At 37.1% G+C, this 23,770-nt stretch overlaps 3 protein-coding genes across 6 annotated transcripts; 1 reads left to right on the top strand and 2 right to left on the bottom strand.

The window, feature by feature from the left end:
• Nucleotides 1–5,339: 5,339 nt before the first annotated feature.
• On the top strand, nucleotides 5,340–14,056 carry LOC121795009 (coatomer subunit beta'-1-like). 4 transcript variants are annotated; one of them, XR_006049393.1, is made up of 26 exons: nucleotides 5,340–5,500; nucleotides 5,755–5,775; nucleotides 5,891–5,952; nucleotides 6,357–6,411; nucleotides 6,947–6,983; nucleotides 7,082–7,407; nucleotides 7,486–7,617; nucleotides 7,702–7,850; nucleotides 8,047–8,115; nucleotides 8,421–8,571; nucleotides 8,642–8,707; nucleotides 9,036–9,224; nucleotides 9,552–9,692; nucleotides 9,789–9,863; nucleotides 9,957–10,133; nucleotides 10,238–10,329; nucleotides 10,522–10,638; nucleotides 11,236–11,350; nucleotides 11,527–11,598; nucleotides 11,828–12,024; nucleotides 12,119–12,212; nucleotides 12,374–12,480; nucleotides 12,679–12,790; nucleotides 12,921–13,112; nucleotides 13,561–13,626; nucleotides 13,757–14,056. XR_006049393.1 is itself a non-coding variant. In XM_042193429.1 (26 exons), exons 1-25 carry the CDS (start codon nucleotides 5,498–5,500, stop codon nucleotides 13,578–13,580), a joined length of 2,721 nt encoding a protein of 906 aa, XP_042049363.1. In that variant the 5' UTR covers nucleotides 5,340–5,497; the 3' UTR covers nucleotides 13,581–13,626; nucleotides 13,757–14,056. The 4 variants fall into 4 exon arrangements, 1 of the variants encoding a protein (XP_042049363.1); XM_042193429.1 differs by having other exon boundaries at nucleotides 12,921–13,062; XR_006049392.1 differs by having other exon boundaries at nucleotides 5,341–5,500; nucleotides 12,921–13,138.
• Nucleotides 14,057–16,694: 2,638 nt separating this feature from the next.
• On the bottom strand, nucleotides 16,695–17,492 carry LOC121796590. The gene is made up of 2 exons (XM_042195411.1): nucleotides 17,343–17,492; nucleotides 16,695–17,288 (listed from the first exon to the last, which is right to left on the bottom strand). Exons 1-2 carry the CDS (start codon nucleotides 17,490–17,492, stop codon nucleotides 16,695–16,697), a joined length of 744 nt encoding a protein of 247 aa, XP_042051345.1.
• A 60-nt stretch (nucleotides 17,493–17,552) lies between these two features.
• Nucleotides 17,553–18,233, bottom strand: LOC121796589 (zinc finger MYM-type protein 1-like). Its single transcript, XM_042195410.1, has one exon. The coding sequence runs from the start codon at nucleotides 18,231–18,233 to the stop codon at nucleotides 17,553–17,555; it is 681 nt and encodes a 226-aa protein (XP_042051344.1).
• Nucleotides 18,234–23,770: the final 5,537 nt, after the last annotated feature.

Raw genomic sequence — 23,770 nt, 5'->3', positions numbered from 1 at the left:
AAAGACATCTTTGTACTCCTTGAGGAGCTGGATGGTCTTTTCCCGGAGTAGAGGCGTTCCCGCGAAACCGATCTTGACCGTTCTGGATGGATCATCTTCGTATAACTGAACGGTCATTGAGTTCGGCTCTGGTGTGACTTCGGTCATTTCGCTTGCCTCTGACTCCGGCTGCTGTGATTGCTATGCTTGATGATGCCGATCTGATTGCTCGGCACTTTTAAGCGCAATCTGCAGACACTCTTTTGCTCTCTTTTGATCACCTCGGATGACCGCTATCCCCCCTTTAGTGGGGATCTTGATGGTGAGGTGATAAGTAGAGCAAACGGCCCGAACTGCGTTGAGCCAGTCTCTTCCCAGGATGATGTTGTACGGGGACCGAGCTTTTACCACAAAGAATTCGATCATCGTACTGGAGCTTGTAGGCGCTTTTCCCACCGTGATCGGAAGGCTGATAATACCTTCAGGGTGGGTATCCTCCTGGGCGAAACTTTTCAGAGGAAGTGGAGCCGGACTGAGCCGAGCGGGATCCACTTCTAGTTTATCGAAACATTCTTTAAAAAGAATGCTGACTGACGCTCCTGTATCCACAAACACTCTGTGGATCAGTTTGTTTGCCACTCCGGCTTGGATGACAATAGCGTCTTGATGAGGAGAGATGACCGGGACGGGATCTGCATCTGAAAATGTAATCACTTCGTCCTGCTTTAGTCTTTTATGCGTTGGCTCCTCTCGATTGAAGCCTCTGCGCTCTGACTTCAGGGACGATTTAGTCTTCCCGGCTGGGAGAGCGTCAATAGTCAGGATTACTCCATCATATTGCGGCTCGTCATCGTCTTCGGGATCCTGTTGCCTTTTCGGATCCTGAGGAGCGCAGTTCGCACCTCTCTGTTTCTTGTTCTTTTTCGGCTGCTTGCTTTGGTATTTTTTTAACGTCCCTGCTTTCACAAGAACATCAATACCTGCAGCCAAATGTCGGCACTCCTCGGTATCGTGACCGTGGTCTTGATGGAAGGAGCAATATTGATCCTGAGGTCGACGCGCGGCCGATTTCGTCATCCGCTTTGGTTTTTCGAACATATCGGAATGCAGTTCGAAAATTTCCGCTCTCGACTTGTTCAATGGTACGAACTGAGCGGGCGGCTTCTCAGGATTGAGACGTGGCCCCAATCGGTCTTGCACCGGAGTCCTTTGAATCCTTTCAAAAGGAGTTCGGCGAGGATGTCCCTGATCGCAAAAAGGAGTTCGGCGAGGATGTCCCTGATCGCTATGATCGGGCTTCCTCCTGTCTCCTCGGGATGAGCTGTCTAAAGACCGTTTGCGACGGTCTGCCTCATCGGCACGGGAGAACTGGTCCGCAATGTCCCACATCTCTTGAGCTGTTTGCGGACTGCATTCCACGAGCTTTCTGTAGAGAGCTCCGGGCAGGATTCCATTTTGGAATGCCGAAATGACAAGTATATCATTGAGATCATCTACTTGTAGGCATTCCTTGTGGAATCTCGTCATAAAGTCGCTGATCTTTTCGTCGCGACCCTGACGTATAGAAAGCAGCTGAGCCGAAGTGATTCGGGCTTCCGCTTTCTGAAAGAACCTCCTGTGGAAAGCATCCATTAGATCTCGGTAAGATCTAATGCTGCCTTGGGGGAGGCTATCGAACCACCTTCTTGCGTTCCCGATAAGCAGCTCGGGAAACAGCTTGCACATATGGACCTCATTGAGACCCTGGTTCGCCATGTTATACTGATAGCGTCCCAGGAAGTCATGAGGATTCTCTAACCCGTCATAAGTCATCGACGGAGTTCGGTAGTTCTGTGGCAAGGGAGTTCGGGTGATATCGTCCGAGAACGGAGTCTTCAATGCTCCGTACATGGCGAACCCGACATCTCTTCGGTATGGAGGAGATGGAGTTCTCCTGTGATTCCGGTACCGAGGAGGAACAGGAACATGTCGGGGTTGAGGATTCTTCTTCCTGGAAGACACGGCACTACTGCGGTAGTGACTTTCATGTCTGGATGAGGAGGGAGAATCCACTGTTTTCGTCTCCGGCTTTTGGCCTGTTTGCAGGAATGTTAAGAATTCATCCTGCTTCTCGGCCAAAAACAACTTGACAGCCTCGTTCAAATCGGGCTGCTGGGAAGACTCGGTGCGACGGCTTCTGGAGTGGCTTGTTCCTTCACCGTGAGGACTGGAGACAGATTTCTCACGAGGCTGCTTTCCAGGCCTACGGGCTGCTGGACTAGCTTCCTCACATTCCTCACGGACGGAAGTATGGGTATTACGCGATCTGGTATGCATTTTTTTTTGGTGGAAGAGGATCAAAAACTCGCTTTTATCACAGTTTTGGTTCTCTGTTTCCCACAGACGGCGCCAGTGATGGATCGGGCGAGTTTTTGATGGTGATGAATGCTGGTAAATATAGATCACGACACGAGGAATTACGTGGTTCGATTTACTGAGGTAAATCTACGTCCACGGGAAGAAAGGAGGGCAAGATTGTATTGCTTGATCTGGTTTTCCAGCTTACAATACAGACTTGCTATCTGATATTTGATCTCTAGAGAACTTGACCCCTGTCTATCTGATCTAAGTTCTATTTATACATTGAACTAAGATCGTGGCTTGCATCACCACTAATGATGGTTGTGGATGTCGTGGAGGTCATGGAGATCCTGCATGGGTCCACTATCTCTTTGTTTGGTCCACTATCCTGCATGAGATCCTGCATGAGTCCACTATCTCTCTGTTTGGTCCACTATCCTGCATGAGTTGACTATCTCCCAGTTCGGTCGAATACTGAGACCGAACTGCTGAACTATTGCCGAGCAGCTTTTGCCGATCTGAGAGTAGAGCTTGATTGGTCGGCTTTTACCGAGCTGTAGGCTGGGGCCGAACTCTTTGGTAATGCCGAACTGGTACTCTTCCTTGGGCTTTGGGCTGATGGGCCGTCACTGCTATTGGGCTTGTTTAGTACGTATTCCATCATCAATATCACTGAAAGCTAACAACCTCCTTATATAACCCTAAACTATTAATGGATTTGTAAAAGCTCCTTGAAATGAGCCAAAACTTTCAAGAAAGAATAAGAACCTCCATGCAAGAATAAACTATCAACGAAAATTAAAGAACTCTTGAACATGATTATAAATTATTTATCAAACTAAAGATAGTAGTAAGTTAAGTATAAAAAATTTGATACTATACTTATGGGGAGTGTTGGAAATTTGGAATGAAGAGGATACATGTAATTGAATGAAATAATCAAATGCTAGAGCTTATTTAGGAATTGATGAAATCAAATTAGATCCATCATAGATAATCGAGTAATAAAGGAGTACAAGATTATTTATTCCGTATTCTATTTTCTATCAAACAGCCTAAAAAACTTAAATTATTGGGTGGAGGTTGTGCATGAAGCTAAGCCTAAGAGTATCCATAATAAGGACACCTTGGTGGACAAGTCACTTTTATTTGTCCACAGTAATAAAAAAAAGTGTCCACAACAATAGTGGACACTTTTTATTTGAACACTTTTTATTTTTCAATTTCATTGTATATTTTAATTCAATGTGAATAAATGTTATTGGAAATAAAATAAATTGGAAAATGAATTTTAAAAAAATACAAATTTGGGCCCAAATATTCATTGTATTATAGAGTCAAGAAAATTATACAACGAACATTTTATAAAAAAAATAATATAAAAACACCGCCACCGTCTAGGGGGTGGCGTCATCGGAATCCGCTGCTTGTTCTCCATCTTCCTCGCTGCCCGCTGCCGTAGCCCGAGTCTCCGGTGCCGGGGGAATCACTATCTCCACCGTGCATATTAACTGAAAATTAGAGTGAAATATAGAGAGTGAAAAATGAATAGAATGTGAAATTGAGGGTGAAAATGAAGTGGGAGGGAGTATTTATACAAAACAAACGAAAAAAAATCCGAAGTGGGCGGGCGCCGCGGCCCACCGCCTCTGCAATAGCCTGCCGCGTCTAGGCCGACTAGTCGTCCGTCTCTTGTCCACCGACCCCCACCGATTTTCAAGTGGCCTCCACTATAGGGAGGCGCGGCGCTGCCGCGGAGTCGGCGGCCGCCGTGTCCTTCCTATTGTGGTTACTCTAAGTTAGCCAATTAGACATAAAATATAAATGGTATTATAACTCATGAAATTATTATTTTTAATAACAAATAATTTAAATAGTGAAATTTCATGAAATTGTCAAGCATGACTAATATCCATAAAATCAAATGGTATCTAATTTTATGCGATCAATGTAAAATGCTGACGACCCAACCGGCCACCAAAAATCCGTTGGGTTAAGATTAGATTCAGAAAATTTTAGTCAAAATGAAAAAAACTCAATTGCTCCGAATTGAAATTAGCTTGAAATTGAATCGGCTTATCGAGAAACAGAGTGGATTTCCCCAATGAACACCACTAAATAAATAAATGAAAATATAAAAAAAATAAAAACAAACCACTTAATATTGTGCCTTTTCATGATAGATTAGACATTTCATATCGTCGATAGTTTATTTTCATCTCAGGCTAAGCCTGCTTGTTTTATAAAAAAAAATAAAAAATAAACTCACCATTTGCAAATATATGAAACAAACTTTGGGCCAAGTACAAATATGTGAGTAGGGCTTACCGTGGTCCAGTGATGTGTTTTCTAGGCACAAATTGGGCCTTGATATTTTAATATTAGAGTCACCTAATGATCTCTAAATTTGCATCTGGAAAAAAATTTGTGTTTACAAATTCTTAATTATTTCAATTTGTTGACCATTTTTTCTAAATTTGGAATCTCATTTAGCTTATGAATGAATCGTTTCTACTCATATGCTAAATGCAAAAAAAATATTTTTTTTTGTTATTATCCGTTAGTTGAGAGAGATCTAAAAGTAGAAAATAAACACCTTGATTGAGACAAAAAGAAGGAAAATATGATCATTTTGAATGGAATGAAGAGAGTATGAAAATAGTATTCCCTCCGTTCCATGTTAATAAAGTTATTTTTCTAATAAATATCGGTAAAATAGTAATTTGAGATATTAAATCATTAAATGTGACACATAGATTGCTATCTTTGGCTTATGTTGAATCGAGATAGCATTTTTTTGTGTGTTAATGATGCTATAACACAGAGTGAATAAATAATCAAACTCTGATCAAGAGTACTTAAAAGTTAAAACAAAAGATTTTACATGTCTATGGAATTAAATTGGAACAAATAATAATTTCATATTGTATATTAGCACTAAAATACTTCGTAATAGTAGTAAACAATAAAGGAGAAATAAGAATTTCATAAAAAAAAAACTTTCTTCGCTTATTGACTTTTTTTCACAGTGGAAGACCTCAACTAGCTCTCTTGGGATCCGCGCATTTTCTCTCTCTTGATCTCAGTATCCAACTGCTTGTTTCTCGACTCACTCAATCTTCGCAGATCTTACACTCCGATCCCAAGGCTTTCCCAATTGTCAACAGATTCTGTGAAAATGGTGATTTTCTCTGCTACTATCTGAATTCTATTGTTTATTCGCATTAGCCACTTGTCTGCCAGATCTGCCATCCTTTTCGAATTGGTGCTAGTTAACTTGTTTTCCAATTGATCGTGCTTGTAATTCCGGGAATGAGACTCCACATGGCAATTTGTGGGGATTTATTATCGGTTTGGTAAAGATCTGAGGTAATGTTATTGTTTACTGACTCATTTTTTGTTGTTTTCTTCCTCTTCCTCTGGAATTTGGTGCAGCCGCTCAGATTGGAAATCAAGGTACCAATGCCGTTTAAATTATAATTGTGCGAGTGATTTTAATTTTCTGCATCGGATAAGAGTGTTTGGCTGACTTTTTTTTTTTTTATATATTTCCTTCTAATTAATTCATCAGAGGAAACTCGTACAACGATCAGAAAGAGTAAAATCAGTGGATCTGCATCCAACAGAGCCATGGTATGTTCCTGCGGAATCAACTAAAGCGTTATAGTAGTTGCGTTTGCATCTTAATTTGCAATATGGATATAATTCCTTATGAAAGGTTAGTTTTTTATGGAAGAGGAATTGTTAGTTTTGGACTTTTGGTTCAGTTAAGCGCTTCAAAAGCTTTTTTCTAATAAATTTAAGATATCAACACATACAAATCATGTTCCCTGCTGTTACTTTGTTAATCAACTTCGAGGTATTGTTATACTTGTCAGTTTACTGCATCCTAGCAATGTTTGTGCTGTTTGTGTTTCTGAGATAGATTATACATTGACTTGCTTATATAAGGGATGAAGTATACTGATCTATTTCTTCAGCTCTCCACATTGATCACCCCTAAATTGTAAGCATTCATGTTTCTTGTGTTTTTACAGGATATTGGCAAGTTTGTATTCTGGGACTGTTTGCATTTGGAATTACCAGACTCAGGTATGTGAATGCACAAATGATGTAATGATATACCATTCAATGATTGGTCTTCTCTGTCTACTCCAGAATAATATAAGGTTGTAGAGTTTAAACTACTTGTCAGATTGCATGGGATCTCCAACCCATTCGAAGAATTAGTTTTATAGACATCTGCTAATAATGGGGTGACTCTATTTCTGTTGTCTAAAATTTTCAAATTGTTAAAAAATGCTGCTCCTTATTGTTGTATCATATGAAACCTAACTCCCGGGCATATGCTTTCCTGGTGTATGTGTTTGCATGCGAGGTAGATTTTGTCCACAGCTTGCCTTACCAAAGATATAAAATTTGACTTTAGGTTAGTTTCTCTAAGAACAGTGAACTTAATCGACATCAACATGCTTACATTATAATATGATAGCAAAGACGTGCATTATCAGGAAGAATTATTTGAAAAGGGATGTTAAGTTCCTTGACACTTCTGTAACTAGCTTTGAAATAATCTCTTATTCACAGTCTAAGCTAATATTCTGAAACTTAAATTCTACTGCTACAGATAATGGTTAAATCTTTTGAGGCTACAGATTTACCAGGTACATGATTAAAATCAAATTTTGAATTCCTTGGAGACTAGAATATTTAACATGATGAGAAATATGTTTATATTAGTTCCTACCACATCATCTTGCAGTTAGATCGGCAAAATTTATCGCACGAAAGCAGTGGGTTGTTGCTGGTGCTGATGATATGTTCATTCGCGTGTACAATTACAATACAATGGATAAGGTAACAGTGTTTGAGGCACATACAGATTATATCAGGTGTGTGGCTGTTCATCCCACTCTTCCCTACGTGCTGTCATCCTCTGATGATATGCTAATAAAGCTTTGGGACTGGGAGAAGGGATGGCTGTGCACTCAAATTTTTGAGGGTCATTCTCACTATATTATGCAAGTGACTTTTAATCCGAAAGATACCAATACTTTTGCCAGTGCTTCACTTGACCGCACTATTAAGGTATGGATGGAATCACCCACTGATTTTTTTTTTCCTGTTCACTTGACATTGCATAAGCTTGCAACATTGCTTGCATAGATCTGGAATCTTGGCTCTCCTGATCCAAACTTTACCTTGGATGCTCACCTGAAAGGAGTCAATTGTGTTGATTATTTCACGGGTGGTGATAAACCATATCTCATTACTGGTTCTGATGATCACACTGCTAAGGTTTGTCTCTTGTTCTGCCTTTAGCCTTATGGAGAGTGACGCTCAGATACAATAATTTAAAATTTCTGTAAAACTTGCAAATAGGTGTGGGATTACCAGACAAAGAGCTGTGTGCAGACATTAGAAGGCCACACACACAATGTGTCTGCAGTTTGCTTCCATCCTGAACTTCCAATTATCATAACTGGTTCTGAGGATGGTACTGTCCGCATTTGGCATGCAACCACTTACAGGTAACCTATATGCCAAAGTGTGTTAGTAGTATATAGTATATACTTACACTTGCCGTATTTGTTCAATTGTTCCTTTAGAATATGTTACACATCCCTCTTTGTTGTATATATTCAGTAACCATTGTGGGTGCAGTGTCCCATTTTTCTCTTTCCATGTTCTGTGGATGAGATGTCTCACCTTTTTATCAATTTGCAGACTTGAAAACACATTGAATTATGGCCTTGAAAGAGTTTGGGCAGTTGGCCACATTAAAGGTTCGAGAAGGTAGCTCCCATCACCTATCTATGATGGTTTTATTTCTGAAAGTCCTAACTTTCATATTGTTTCACTATATTGACTTTAAATTTAAAAGTTGTTTCTAGGAAAGTAATATTAGTAACTGTATACTTTATTTTTGAACCTTATTGCTGAAGAAGCTTATGACATGAAGTGCATTAGTTTTACCCGAGGAATCTGACTAAGTTAGCTTACTTGGTTTTGAACTATAGAGAATCCTCCAAAGAACTAAATTGTTTGCATGTGTGCGCCTCTTTTATTTGGATAGCACATCTGAATCACTCAATGCTCAGGGTCGTAATCGGTTATGATGAGGGCACGATCATGGTAAAGCTTGGTCGTGAGGTACCTGTTGCTAGTATGGACAATGGGGGGAAAATAATTTGGGCCAAGCATAATGAAATTCTGACTGTCAACATCAAGGCTGTTGGGGCAGATAATGAGGTATGGAGTTTTCTTCAAATTAACTCCAGAATTAAAAGCCACATGCTGTTCTGTGATTAACTCATCTCAGGTTGCTGATGGAGAGAGACTACCCATGGCAGTAAAGGAACTGGGAAATTGTGATCTGTATCCACAGGTATTTTTCTACTTATTTGAACATGTTGCTTTAAGTATCCTAAGTCTTATTGTGTATAAGAATATGGATGGTTATCTTTTCTGCCTCCACTTTTTCCATCTTCTTTTTTCCTTATTTTTAAAAAAATAACACCTCATGCACAATTAAAATACTGAATATAATTCTCATTGCATATTTTTAGAGGACATTTAGTGTATTAAAACTGAGAATATTTTGATTCTTTAGTATTAGACTTTTGTTGCATTAAGCTGAAATAAGCGAGCTCAACTGTTTACTTTCCAGGTTGTCATATTATTAACTTTCCTCTCTCATCGTTCTTATCTGACAGAGCTTAAAGCACAATCCCAATGGTAGGTTTGTTGTTGTATGTGGAGATGGTGAATACATAATATACACAGCTTTGGCATGGCGAAACAGATCATTTGGCTCGGCATTGGAATTTGTTTGGTCAACTGAAGGAGAATATGCTGTTAGAGAAAGCACATCTACGATTAAGATTTTCTCCAAAAATTTCCAGGTCGCTTTTTTAAAATCCTTTTTGTATTATCATTTCTGTTCAAGTAGGATATTAATTTAAACTAGACTACAGTCTTACTATCTTGCTTTGTCAATGCTCTTTCTTAAGTTCTGCATTCAGTTTATTCTAGTTCTGGTTCTAGTTTTGCTACATTGCATTTACACAGATATGCTGTACAGTTACTTATGTATGGTTGTTCTTGATAATGAAATAGATTACATTTGTGTAGTGTTCATAAATAAAACTTGTCAGCAATCTATATTGAGTTTTTAGTTCATCATTTGACTATTACTCTATTAGAATGACAATGCAGTGGTTTTGTTTCAGGAGAAGAAAAGCATCCGGCCCACTTTTTCTGCCGAGCATATATATGGGGGCAATTTATTGGCAATGTGTTCAAATGATTTTATTTGTTTCTATGATTGGGCTGATTGCAGGTTGATACGGAGAATTGATGTCACTGTTAAAGTAAGAAAATTGCAGATTAAGATATTTGTTACGAATCTTACTGTGTCAGCCATATAGGTTATGTTTTTTAATCTGTTTCTTGGTGATATATTCCAGAATCTCTACTGGGCTGACAGCGGTGATTTGGTGACCATAGCCAGTGATACATCATTCTACATACTTAAATACAATGTAAGGCGTGTATTCATAATATATCTCATGAATGTACACCAGGGTTCCATTTGATGGAGTGTTTGTAATTGAATCGGCCTTTATATGTTGCAGCGTGATGTTGTTTCGGCTCATCTAGATAGTGGAAGATCAGTAGATGAACAAGGTGTGGAAGATGCTTTTGAGCTTCTTTACGAAATTAATGAAAGATTACGAACTGGACTTTGGGTTGGGGATTGTTTTATTTACAATAACTCTTCCTGGAGACTCAATTACTGCGTGGGTGGTGAGGTAGGACTTACATAACCATATGTACTTTTATCATAAATCTTATTTTTTGTAAAATGTTATTTCCAGAATGTATGATAGAAATGTTGTGTTATGTGATGTTTTAGGTGACAACAATGTTTCATTTAGACCGACCAATGTACCTGCTTGGGTATCTTGCTAATCAAAGTCGTGTTTATCTCCTTGACAAAGAATTTAAGTGAGTTATTCATGATTTCTCTTGGAAACATAGCCTGTGTAGTTTATTTGACTACTAGAATTGAATAGTTTGTACAATCTTTACCCAGTAAAGAAATTATTTTGTCACTTCTTTCTTCTTGATGTGAGGGGAAGGGGCTCTTCTTGTTTAATTTTAGTTACTCCAAAGATGACCTTTATATGTATCTTGCAGTGTTATTGGATACACATTGCTACTCAGCTTGATTGAATACAAGACTCTTGTAATGCGTGGTGACTTGGAAAGGGCAAATGAGGTCTTACCATCAATTCCAAAGGAACATCTGAACAGGTTTGTTAATATAGAAACATCTTAGTTAGTTACTTAAAGTTCTCCAAAATAAATATGCATGATAAACTAAGTCAACTTGCTATTGAAATTAATTTTCATGTGTAGCATCAATGAAAATAATCCTGCTTTATCTCAAATTTTGAGGAGTCAAATATCAACTTATTTAACAAACTAATTGTGCACATCAATTTGGTTTTCTTTTGTTCTTGCTTGCTCTGAAGTCCTTCCATTTATGATACAAGCACTCATTTGTACACAAAAAAAAAACACCTTGGATTTCTTTATCTTTCTAAACATGAAGTCTATAGCTGTTAACGTATATACGTCAGATTTAACATTCTCAGATTGGCTTTTCTTGACTGCTGAATGACTGATTTTAGTTCCTTACTAAAGTTAAATAGTGAAGATTCTGAGTGCAAGAGAAAATTTTCTTAATACCCTGTTCTGAGTTCTAACCCCCTTCTCTCTCTCTCTCTCTGGTTGGCTCACTTGCGCACTCTCACTATCACTACATATACACATTCAATCTGATTCTGACACATAAATTCCTGCATCCATTATTAATTTGATTAATATGAAAAATCATACTCCATGTAGTGTCGCTCGTTTCTTGGAATCACGAGGTATGATAGAAGACGCACTTGAAGTTGCTACAGATCCTGATTATAGATTTGAGTTGGCCATACAGCTAGGAAAACTAGCAATTGCTAAGGTAAATGGTGAATTTTTTTTTTTTCTGGAGCTCTCTATTCAAAATTCTTTGTTCTAACACTTTTAATTTGTTGTGGCTGCTTACTCTGAAAGAATATCTTTTGTGTTATACTCTGAATTCTTGTCTTTGTATTGAATATGTAGTTCTTATTGCTTCATTTATGGTTTTCACTGCAGGAAATTGCAACAGTAGCACAGAGCGAGTCTAAGTGGAAGCAGTTGGGTGAATTAGCCTTGTCTACTGGAATGGTAGCCTTCTGACTATAAGTCTATAAGCTAAAATGATGGCTTTTGTTACAAGACTTTAATGTTTAACTGCTAAATCCTTTAGCCAATTCTTTCTAGATTATTTTAATTTGGGTGCTAAATAGCACATTTATCCTCATACATGCTTCAGATAACTGATTTGTATGGATACTTAGATTGGTCCAGACGTGGCTTCCTTTCTAATAGTTTATGCTTATTTATTGTGGTTCAGTTGGAGATGGCAGAGGAGTGCTTGAAGCAAGCAAATGACATGAGTGGTTTGTTGCTACTCTACTCTTCCTTAGGCAATGCTGAGGGAATTTCTGCACTTGCTTCTCTTGCCAAAGAACATGGGAAAAATAATGTTTCATTCCTTTGTTTATTTATGTTGGGTAAATTGGAGGACTGCCTTCAGTTGTTGATTGATAGGTATTCTCGTTACTTCATATAGTTGGTCTACTGTATAGTTATAATAACTCTTAGTCTCTTACTGTATAAGTTATAACTTGTGAGTCCTTTGCAGCAATCGGATACCTGAGGCTGCATTGATGGCACGGTCATACCTCCCAAGTAAAGTGTCAGAGATTGTTTCTCTTTGGAGAAAGGACCTCAGCAAGGTCCTTATCTTGCTACTATTTATGTCTACTTTCTTAATTGTAGGAGTCATGCTTAAGGATACTGTACAGATGTATTCTATTGAAACAAAAGAAAACCAAGGTTGAATGCCTTTTACGGTATTCTTTTTGTTATTAAATTTTTGTTCCATTGCTATTGGCAGATTAATCAGAAAGCTGCCGAGTCACTTGCTGATCCAGAAGAGTATCCTAATATGTTTGATGATTGGCAAATTGCTTTTGCTGTTGAAGCCAAAGCTGCAGAGACAAGGTCTTCTATTTGGATAATTTGTGCATCATTATTATTTGACCAAGCATATTTATGTATGTAAATTACCCATCAGTTGTAGGTTTGTCCTTTGTCCAGCCTGCTTTCCACATTGAATATTGCAGAATCGTATTAAATATTAATGTACATTTCAAATTAGTTAGCTATGGCACTAAGATATCTGTTTCCATTTCTTTGTAGGGGCAAATATCCTCCAGCATCTGAATATGTGCAGAATGTTGATAGATCAACCGTAAGTCTTGTAGAAACTTTTAGAAGCATGCAAATGGAAGACAGAGACTTGGATTATGAGGTATTGATTAATTATTGTCCTAGTAAGCCTATCTAATGGTGTTATCATTCTGGAACTTATGTCTGTGTTATCATGCTATGAACATTTCTCTTTCATATTTTCAATTAATTTTATTAAGTATGCTGAGCAGAATGGACATGAAGCACAAGAACCACAACATGACGAACAAGTAGAAGGGCATGACGATGGCCAGGAAGAGCCTGTTGTGGTGGATGCTGACTCAACTGATGGTGCTGTACTTGTTAACGGAGATGAGGCCGAGGAAGAGTGGGGTACGAATAATGAAGGAAAACTGTCAGCCTAAAAGCAATTGGTTGGGCCGGTGTGATATTCCTAATTTTGTTGCTGGTGATTAATTGATTTCTTCTAGTTGCTGTGTTGCCCAGTTTTTGTAGTCCCTCTATTTAGCTCTACATAATTCACTATGTGCTTTTGGTGCATCTTTTCTTTCTATGCATAGATTTCTATAATGTGTTGATCCACATTTTGAAGCAGTTATTATTATCCAAGTTTTCTCCTCCTAAGTTTGCTTGGATTAGACCTTTGCCCTATTTTTTAGAAAAAATATGAAATTTCAAATCAATTCGCATATTTACGTTGACTTCAAAGCATCCTCACATGCTGCTTCAATTTGTACATGACGCCTTAGCCTTGTCAAAACTTGTATGAAGTCTTGTTTCTAGTGGGTTTACTAGTCATGCTACCATCTTACGAAGCAGTTCTTTCAATGGCCGGTCCTTATTTTCTTCTCCCCTTTTGGTTATATCCAGTGCTTACGCCTCGTCACTAAGGCCAGAGAAGACAGACGGTTCCAGCGTTATTCAGTTTCTCTCGTGGTAAGACTCTTTTAACTTCTTTTAATATTGAGTTAATTTTTAAATGTTATGAGATCTGCATGGTTTGTCTGGATCTCTGTTGGTAAAATTTTTGTTTGCTCGACTCTAAATTCGATTCTCATATGCCCAGCATCTATATAGGCAGCCCGGAAGAGGCGATCAGGGGGCCGAGTGTCTTGAGATAAGCACAATTATTTTTGTTACATATTAAACTGCTGTAGACTTATGGAGTTCCTTTTTTTTTCCTAGTTTAGTTTCGTTTTAATCACTCTCTCCCTGTCTCTCTATGCTAATTTTACCTCTTGTCATGCGGCGTTGTGAATTGTAGATACATAGTAGTGTTGTATAGAGTTTACTCATCATCTATTGTATGCAGAATTTTGTCAAACTTAGATGAATTAATATCCTGACTATAATATTGTATCCTTAATCATGCCATCTAGAGTTTTAATTAATCATTAAAAGTGAGTGAATTTTGTAATTTCAATTAATATTGTACATAATTATTTATTTTATTTTAAAAAGTTCATATTTTCCCTAATCTTCTGTGTTGTGATTGTGTGTGGTCTTGTTAGAAATTGGCTTGCAGGTCTATTGTTAAACAGCCACATGGCCACCCACGCTATTTAAAATAAAATTTAAAATTTTAGATATTTTAGTTTTTTTTTTCGATCCCAAATTTGTAAAAAATTTAATTTAAAATTTAGATTTCAACTATTAATAAATTATCAAAATAGAACAATTTAATATATTCGAATATTAATTACAATGGTTAAAATAAGTTCATGTGCCACTCATAAGATAAGAGCATTGTTAACGGAGAGGCGATTTGGAATCGGACGTAGAGTGGCGTTGCTGAAGGTGTGCAGCCGCAAGCGACACCTTGGATGGGAGGCCAAACCAGGCGCAAGGCGTGGTCTGGTGCCCCCGCGCAACTGGATTCGCCTAATTAGCAACGCAAGACTCAATCAACCCAATACCTAGTACTTACCACGCTACTGTATTATACTCTTATTCTTATTCATCACATATGCCAAAAGAAATGCCCCTAAATTAGCAGCTTCATCCTTAAAAACATTTAATTTGTTGAATTCTAAAATTACCATTATTTTATTTTGTTGTGAGTGTGGAATAGAAAATGGAGTAGGGTTTTGGAGTAGGTGATCCGCATGGCCATTATCCTATGTTTAAATAATTTCTCTTTGTTATAGTACTACAAGAAAAAAAAAAGTAGATATGGCATTCCAATCCTACAAATTTTCAGCGTGATCCCATCTGCAATAATATTCCTTTTTAATTTTTATCTCCTATTTCAGCGTGATCCCATCTGCGATAATATTCTTTTTTATCTATCAAACACTTTTCAACTAGTATATTTCATGTCCTCTTTCGAAAAGAAAGGAAAATTATATTTAATGCCTAAGAAAGAAACTACAAAAGTATTTTTAATTTGAGATTATCCGCAATAATTTTCCTTTTTTTAAATAAATGTTTATTTATAAGTATGTTATTTTAATTTACATAACAAATGGCTAAAATAGGTCAAAGTACTTTTAATGGAAATTATAATGTATTAAAAATATTAGTTAACATATAATGTGGGTTGATGGGAAGTTAGTAAAAATTTATAATCGAATCTATAAAATCATAAAATCAACTATATAAGAAACCTCGATAATGCTAAAAAAATTATTGCCATATATAGGATCACTTTACAAAATATATAAAAATTTCACTATTCGTTAAATAAGAAAATTATTGCCATATTTCTTTTTTTTGCAATAATGAAAAAATGAAATTTTCAGAATAATTGCTATTTGCCGATTCCAAAAAAGACGGTTAAAAGATTATGCTTGTCTTCTCAAAGAAATCTAAAGGTAGTATATTTTTCAACTATATATATCTCGCCTCACACAACCTAATATCCAACACGGCGGATCCAGATCCCGGAAGTGACGGCAGTGGAATTTAATATTTTAAATATTAATAAATTTAATATTTAAATATTAAACATTAAATATTAAATTTAATATTATTTTTAATAATAAAATCAATAATATTATATTAACATTTAAGTAGCACTAGCTTCATTAATAAAATATAAAGATGTACTCCATTAGCTTGCAAATATATTCATATTAAAATATAAAATTATTGTAATTATTATATACATTCAAAATTATCGTAAATATTATATATATACAAAAGTGATATAAGTAGAGTAATAAATATTTAGATTTCAAAAATATTTAAAATTTTTATTTTGTTACATAAAGAATAAGATACATGGATCACAAATTATAAGTACTTTAGGACAAAAAAACTTTAACATAAGATTAAGAATGATTTTAACTAAAGAATAAATATAACAACATAATAGAGTTGTGATCAATGTCGAACCAATTTTAAAGACCGAACTAGAGACCAAAACTTATCCACCCATTAATCACATCTAATGGATATTAATAATTACAAACTATCTGATATTTTTATTAACAAAATGGTAATTTTGGAATATCTAATATTATGCCGTTACTGTATATGCACCTCTTCCTATCTTCCCAAACCCAACCCACTTCTCTCTCTCTCTCTACAATTCTCACTCATCCCCCACGCCAACTACCTCCTGCGCGCGGTCTCCCTCATCCCACCGCATCGGAGTCGAGGAAGAAGCAACACTATGCAGAGTGGATCTCCGATCTGGTGGAGATGGAGAAGCTCTCCGATTAACTGTAGTGGGAGCAGTGGCGGAGCCAGAGATTTCATAATGGGGGTCCAAAATTAAACTTAAAAAAAAATTACATAAATTAAATTATAAGGTTCAAAATGTAAAAGTCAAATGCAATCACATCATAACATTTGTCTTCTATTCTTCATCTTCTGAAACCGCTGCATAATAGTTTCATTGGTAACTTTAACAAACACATCCTTTTCGATGTAAGGAACTAAGCAATCATTCAATAGTTGGTCTCCCATGCTATTACGTAGAGAAGTCTTGATGATCTTCATTGCTGAAAAGGCTCTTTCTACTGATGCAGTGACAACTGGTAAGATCAATGACAACTTAACTAATGAATAACCATTGGAAAAACTTCATGTTTCCTTGTAGAAACCATCTTTTGAGCAAGACCACTGATTCCTGATATTTGTGAAAACTTTTCATCTATGCGCACATCGAAAATAAAGTTCTCAAGTTGACTTTTAAGCTCGGACAAAGCAACTTCAGAAAGTTCAGAAGGATAATACCGTGCAAGACGAAGCAGCTTCTCCAAATCAAATGCAGAAAATAAATCCCTAGGATCAAAACATGACATGCATAAAACTAAGTCTGTGTTGACTTCATCAAAACGTTGATTCAACTCTTGAGCTTGCAAGTCAATAACAGAACAAAAGAGCTCAACTCGATAATAGTGGAGATTCTTCATTTTCTCAGCTCTACGTCTTCCTTTTTTTCGAGCTACAAACTCATCTTCCATGTCAAGCACATCCAGTTCATATTTGCTACAAAACTTAAAAACATCAGCAAGCAATACATCCCAATCTTTTTCCCTCATTATTTGCAGACGTGATTTTGCTACCTTGACAAGATTCATCGCATTAACAATGTCTTGATCTTTCTTTTGTAGCACTTGGGAGAGTTCATGTGTGATTCCCAAGATTTGCTTCATAAGATGTAACACAAAGACAAACTCAAAACTATTTATAATTTATAGCACATCATCAGCTTCAGCCCTTATTGAATCGTCATGACCATTCTCCCCAACATACTCAAGAACATCAACAATAGAAGAATATAAATGTATCAAGTTGACAAGAGTACCGTAATGTGAACTCCAACGAGTATCTCCAGGTCGCTTCAATGACATTTCTTGATTTAGTCCTCTTCCTGTGCTTATTTCATCACTTGCAATCTCTTTAATAATATTCTATCTCTGTTTCTCCCGAAGTATATCTCTGCGCTTACAAGAACCTCCAACAATATTACACAAACGAGAGATAGAATTATAAAAAGATCCGACAATTTTATGTTTTTTAGCAACAGCAACAATCGTGAGCTGAAGCTGATGAGCAAAGCAATGTACATAATAAGCACTGGAATTTCTCTTGAATATCAAACTCTTCAACCCATTGAATTCTCCTCTCATGTTGCTTGCGCCATCATATCCTTGACCTCTCAAACTAGATATACTTAAATCATAAGTAGATAACAAATAATCAAGTGCTTTCTCAAGTGAGGTTGCAATTGTATCACTAACATGAACAACACCAAGAAAACGTTCTATAACATATCCATTCTTGTCCACATATCGCACCACAACACCCATTTGCTCTTTGACAGATACATCTCGACACTCATCAACTAATATGGAGAAAAATTCACTTCTCATATCATGTACAATAGCTTTCGTTGTCTCAACAGCAAATGCATTTATAATATCTCTCTGAATATCTGGTGATGTAAGTTTGAGATTGTCTGGAGCATTTTTTAGCACAACACTAGCTATCTCTTCATTGCAAGAAGAAATAACTTTCAAGAACTCAAGAAAATTACCTTGATTTAATGATTCTTCTGACTCATCATGACCGCGGAAAGGCAATCCTTGCATTATAAGATAACGAAGAGAAATAATCGTTGTATTTAATCGCAGGCGGTAGTCAAGCTTAGACTGTGTTGACTGTTTTGCCAAAGAGACCTCAATGTGTTGGGCTTGATTCATCAAATCCTCACATACTAATCTACACCTGTTATGAGCACTTTTATGGTTTCCAACATGATCTCTTAATCTTTCTTTCTTGCGCCAGACCGTAAATCCCCCTGATACAAAAGCATCTTGTCCATTTCCGTGGAGTCTTGAAAAAAGATAGCAATATAAACAAAAAGTTGCTTCCTTTGTAACACTATATTCCAACCAATCCTTAAATTCATCAAACCAATGTGAGACAAATTTACGTTTTCGATTTCCATCTACTGTAGGACGAAAATCATGATTACGTGGTTGACACGGACCTTTAAGTAAGTAAGCTCTGCGAACTTGTTCTATTAAATTTGGTGGATAACTCATTATATCAGGTCGTTCTCCTGGATCACTTGGAAGATTCTCTAAATCAACCTTACTTTTATCTTCATTCGATAATTCTTGAGGTTGAAGAAGTGAAGGTTCAACTGATGAAGAATCAACGGAAGAAAGTTTCTTGAAATAACGATCCATATACCTACAAAAATAGTCAACACTAATTAAGTTCAAAATATTTGATATTTTCTGTATGCAAAACTATTAACACACACATCAAATAAAGAATTGGAGTTATAAAATTCCAACTACAGAACCACCGTAGTCCGTAGCCATTGAATTACATAAGCTATCTTCTTTCTCCCCCTTTGAATTATTATTGCAGCCACACAAAAAAACAACATATGTAGAAAAATTAATTGAATTATATTTGAGTTTTGAATATACCTAGTTCTAGTTTACCAGATTTCAGAGTTGGAATGACAGAATGAATACGCTAAATTCAGACTTGGATTGAAACGGCAGAATGAATACGCTAAATTAAGAGGAACGATTCATATATATTTTGCTGAAACCTATCTCTAATATTATATTTATTATAAATTATAATTATTGTGAAATTACTAAAATACCCCTAAGTTTTTTAAGAATTAGTGGGGGGACCATGGGCCCCCTGGCCCCACCCTCCCTCCGCCCCTGAGTGGGAGGCTTGGTATCCGATGGCTTAGGCTCGGTGGCGACGGCTCTCACCACGTAATTCTGCCTAATCCTCGGGGAAAAATGGTGATTCGTGGACTGTAATTTCAGCCGGTAGCGGAAGAATACGACCAGGCTCGATGGAGATGATTGGTTACACAGTGGGCGAGTTGTGCAGCCGCATCCATGGCGGAAACTTTGACAGCTGCAATTCAAACCGTGGAGCAATGAAAACAAGAATTGGACATATGTTGGAGCAGAGGATGAGCAATTTTGAATGGGTGTTGTGCGTTTATTAGGTGAATTGCTGAAAGTGTGAGTAGTTAAATCAGCAAGTGGGGAAATACGTGGTGGAATCACAACGTGCCTGCTTTTATTTTATTCAACTTGTACTGTTATTGGCTATGAATTTGGAGAAGAAAAAGTATAAAAATCATCGTTATTTAGATTTCTATATTACTCCAGTCAACTGGACTATTATTTCAATCAGTTACATTATTACTTCATTCACCTAGATTATTACCTCATTCAACCTGGAATGAAGTAAATAACTATTGGAATGAAGTAATAAATATACTGGATGAAGTAATAAAATATAAATGTAATTTGACAAAAATACCCTCGGTTGAAGTAATTTGGCTACCTAATGAAGAGCGAAAATTTTCACTACATCATCTCATTTCATCCATTAAAAACTAGATCTAAGGGCTCTAATTTGGTCTCTAGTTCGGCATTAAGAAATGGATTTGTGAATAATGGGACTCCAACATAATATATGCAAATTAGTAAAAGTTTAGATTTCATAAAGTATTTAAAGGTTTTATTTTGATAATAAGAAGAAATATGAATTGGTAAAATAAAAAAGTAAAGAATGCAAAACATATGTTCTTTTTGACAATTGAACCCTAGACATCTTAGTTAAAAACCCAACAACAAAACCTTTAGGCTACTACATCTTATACAACATCTATTGAAAATAAATACATTTCTACACTCCGGGGGGATATGCTATTTTCGGCTTGATTCAAAGGAAAGTTTAGGCTCTCCGAACGGCCGGGAGGCCCCCCAGATCCGCCAGTGCCAACACCTAAACATTTTAATTTATATATATAGTTTTTTCAAAAGAAGAAAATAAAAAATGAAATCTGTTTTTGTTGTATTTATGATTGCCATGATGATTGTTTCAATTCATGGTATCGTCGAAAGAATCGAAACTAAAGAGCAATGCTATAGACGTTGCATTGATGATTGTGGAATTGCAGGAGCCGATTGCGTCAATATTTGTGTAATTAAAGATGACTGAGATAGCAAACCCGCCGCCGCCGTTGCCGAGTCTCGGCCGTCGTCGTCCTCAGACGTTGCTCATTCACTGCCATAGAAGTAATGTTCTAATGTTTAGCATACATCTTCTCAATATAACTAATAATGTAAAAGTGGATGTTTGGCTAAGTTATTGTTTTTGTGATGAATTATTGTTTTCGTCATTTGCAAAATTGGATTATCGGAGATTTCATTAATTGTTTTCATATTACATTTTAGAAGGGTCCATTTACTAATCGAGTTAATTACTAATCGAGTTAATTGAGAAAATAAAGATAATTAATAGACTTTGAAAATAAGGATAATTAAGAAGTCGTTGTAACATTTAGATTTTTATTATTATTTTTTTTATTAATTCTTGCTATTTTTATTTCATTTATTTTAAGAGTGACAAGAGTTTAAATTTGGAGGTTAAATGAACCACTCAATATAATTACTCAAAAGCAAACTAAAAAATTAATAAGAAGGAATTTTTTAAATAAACCATTTAACTGTTAGAATTAAAATCAAAAATCAAAATTCATATAGCTATAAAAAAGAGAGAATAAAAAAACGAGAGTGAATAAAAAAGAGAGTAAAGGTTTTGCCAAATAAGAAAATAACTCAACTACCCTGGGATATCCTAAAAGGAATACGACTCAAGTATCTTTGGACGGAGATAGTATATTCTTAATCAAGTGAGGAATATTAGTAGTACTACATGCTCATTAATAATAAAGAACACTATATCGTCCCTTATATAATCATCATTCTATTATATCTTAACTCTTCTTCAGATAATTACAAACATGAATACCTCAAAGAATTGGGTTTTTTGTTGCTATGTTGATGATGCTAATTATTTTTGTCAGTTATTCAGCTGATCAAGATTATGCCCCATGTTTCGGTTCCGGCGATCACCCTTTCGGCTCCCACGGTTGGAATCCCGATTGGTTAGGTTTACAACCATTTTCTAGTCCGGAAACGGAATATTCGGCCCCTCCTCAAATCCAAGGTTCGCAAGTTCCAGGTGGCTACCGACCTTACCCGATCGACGATCAAGATGCCCCCGAAGGGCAATACGGGTGGACACCCGAGCCATCCGTGCCTAGAGCAGGAGAGAGCGGCCCCTCTCAAACTCCTCCTATTCCTACTCGCGGTGTCCGCACCCCGTACACTCCGGGGGAGATGGAGCAATTATTCAAAGCGTTCTTGTCAATCTCCGAAGATCCGGAGGTTGACACGAACCAATCTGGTGACCATTATTGGTGGCACATCTGTCGCTGGTACAATCAAAACCGGCTGGCTGGAACAATCGAGCGCAACGAGAGTGTGGTGCGCAATGCCATATACAGAGCCAACGAAGAAATCCAAAAGTTCCAGTGGTATAACCTCCAGGAAGAGCGGTCGGCAGGGAGCGGCCGAAGCGAGGTCGACATCATCAGTCCCGCGTTGGCGACCTACCAATCCATCAACTATAAGCCGATCAAGTACCTCAAGCCGATCAAGCCCGATCAGGAACCGGGCTGCTGACTTCCTTGCAGGTAGGGGGTTCAGACCCCTGCCCTTACTTACTATGATCCAATCTCTGCGCCTCGGTATCTGAAGGCGCTGGTTAGGATGGACCAGCTGGGATATTCTAACTTCCGTTTCCGACGTAGAGATGTGGGTTGATCTAGCTTTTTGGTGGTTGGTTTTGATAATTTTCGGTTCTTCTTATTATGTATTTAGTTATCTGTTTCCATTTGATAACACGGAGGATCTCGTCTTGTGGGACCTCTACTTTGCATCCTCGTGTTCTTGTTTAGATCTTAGTCACTTTTGGGCTAAGATCATGTTTTTGGAACATTACATTTTGATATTATTTACGGGTTGGAGGTCTGCCTAAACCTCCCACTCACAAAGGTCGTTTAAAAAAAAGTACCTCAATATTTGGCAGGAGACGCGGTCGCACCCGAAGTATAGGGGAGGCGTATCATCCTCCTCTAGCTCCTCCTCCAAACGGTCGAGGTCGGTATCTCTATCCGACACCGGCTCCGAAGATGTGGTTAGCCAACTTGCCCGAGCTAACTTGGGTAGCCCCGACGCCGGCCCGAGCGGTTCCTAATGCCGGCCGCAAGGAAGGAAGAAGGCGGCGGCCAACCGCCGTCGCGCCGCGACTCCATCTGCCCCCGCTCCCTATGTGCCACCTCAACCCCCCACCAACTCGTTGTGGGGGATTTTGGCCCAACTCAATTTGGCCGATAGGTCAAATATGACACCCGAGCAACTTCGATCGCATGTGGCAATGATACGGGGTCTCCAAAGAACATTGGGGGTAGAGCCGGATGAATAGTCTTCCACGGGGGTATTTTTAGGCTTAATTATGTAATTTTTATTTTTTAGGAGTTTAATTATGTAAGTTTTAATTTTTAGGATTTTAATTATGTAATTTTTAATTTTTATGATTTTAATTATGTAATTTTTATTTTTTTATAATTTGTAATAATATTTCGGGTAATTTTCATGTATTTTAATTTTGTGGAAACATTTTTATTTAAATTGAATAATAGAATAGTGGGACCCTTGTGTTTGTCCTCGCGGAAGAGCACGAATGTGGGTGTTGTGCTCTTACCTAAGAGCAGAGAATAAAAGTGGGGCCGGGCCCACATCCGTGCTCGTTGGCAAGAGCACAGATGTGGATGCTCTTACTAGTATCAACATGAATTAATATATAAATAAAAATTTAACATGCATTTGCTCTGTCTTAACTACTTAAATATCTTTATGCTTGACTAAACTCTTTGCAATTTGGATTATGAGTTAATTTTGATTTAATTTCCATTACTTCTTTTTCCCAAATTATAAATTAGAATAGTATAGGATTTTGGGCCATAATAATGTTTACAAATATTAGGCTTTTTTTCTTAAGTAAATTTAAATCAAGCCGTTTCACTACTATAGTAAATAGACATAGTCCCATACATGATACACACTTTTCCTTTATGAATTTTCTTGAATATTGTTAGGTTTAATGTGTGACTGGAAATGTTATAATATTATGATCCATTACTTATGCTATGTCACAATCCCGCAGATCAAATACCCAATTAAATCGCATCCAACAAGTGAGCAAAGAAATTAAGAGAAACATAAAA

This window comes from Salvia splendens, chromosome 3 (assembly GCF_004379255.2).
Source record: "Salvia splendens isolate huo1 chromosome 3, SspV2, whole genome shotgun sequence".
Classification (NCBI taxonomy): Eukaryota; Viridiplantae; Streptophyta; class Magnoliopsida; order Lamiales; family Lamiaceae; genus Salvia; species Salvia splendens.
Note: the sequence above shows the minus strand (reverse complement) of the source record. Positions and strands in the feature narration are given on the sequence as shown.

Bases quoted from the DNA above. Each gene is read 5' to 3' on its own strand.
- LOC121796589 (XM_042195410.1), bottom strand. From the start codon at position 18,233: ATGCAAGGATTGCCTTTCCGCGGTCATGATGAGTCAGAAGAATCATTA.
- LOC121795009 (XM_042193429.1), top strand. The intron at 11,351-11,526 runs GTAAATGGTGAA...TTTTCACTGCAG, and splicing joins GAAAACTAGCAATTGCTAAG to GAAATTGCAACAGTAGCACA. The intron at 13,063-13,560 runs GTACGAATAATG...GGTTATATCCAG, and splicing joins TGAGGCCGAGGAAGAGTGGG to TGCTTACGCCTCGTCACTAA.
- LOC121796590 (XM_042195411.1), bottom strand. From the start codon at position 17,492: ATGTCATTGAAGCGACCTGGAGATACTCGTTGGAGTTCACATTACGGT. The intron at 17,289-17,342 runs GTGCTATAAATT...CATCTTATGAAG, and splicing joins TAAGGGCTGAAGCTGATGAT to CAAATCTTGGGAATCACACA.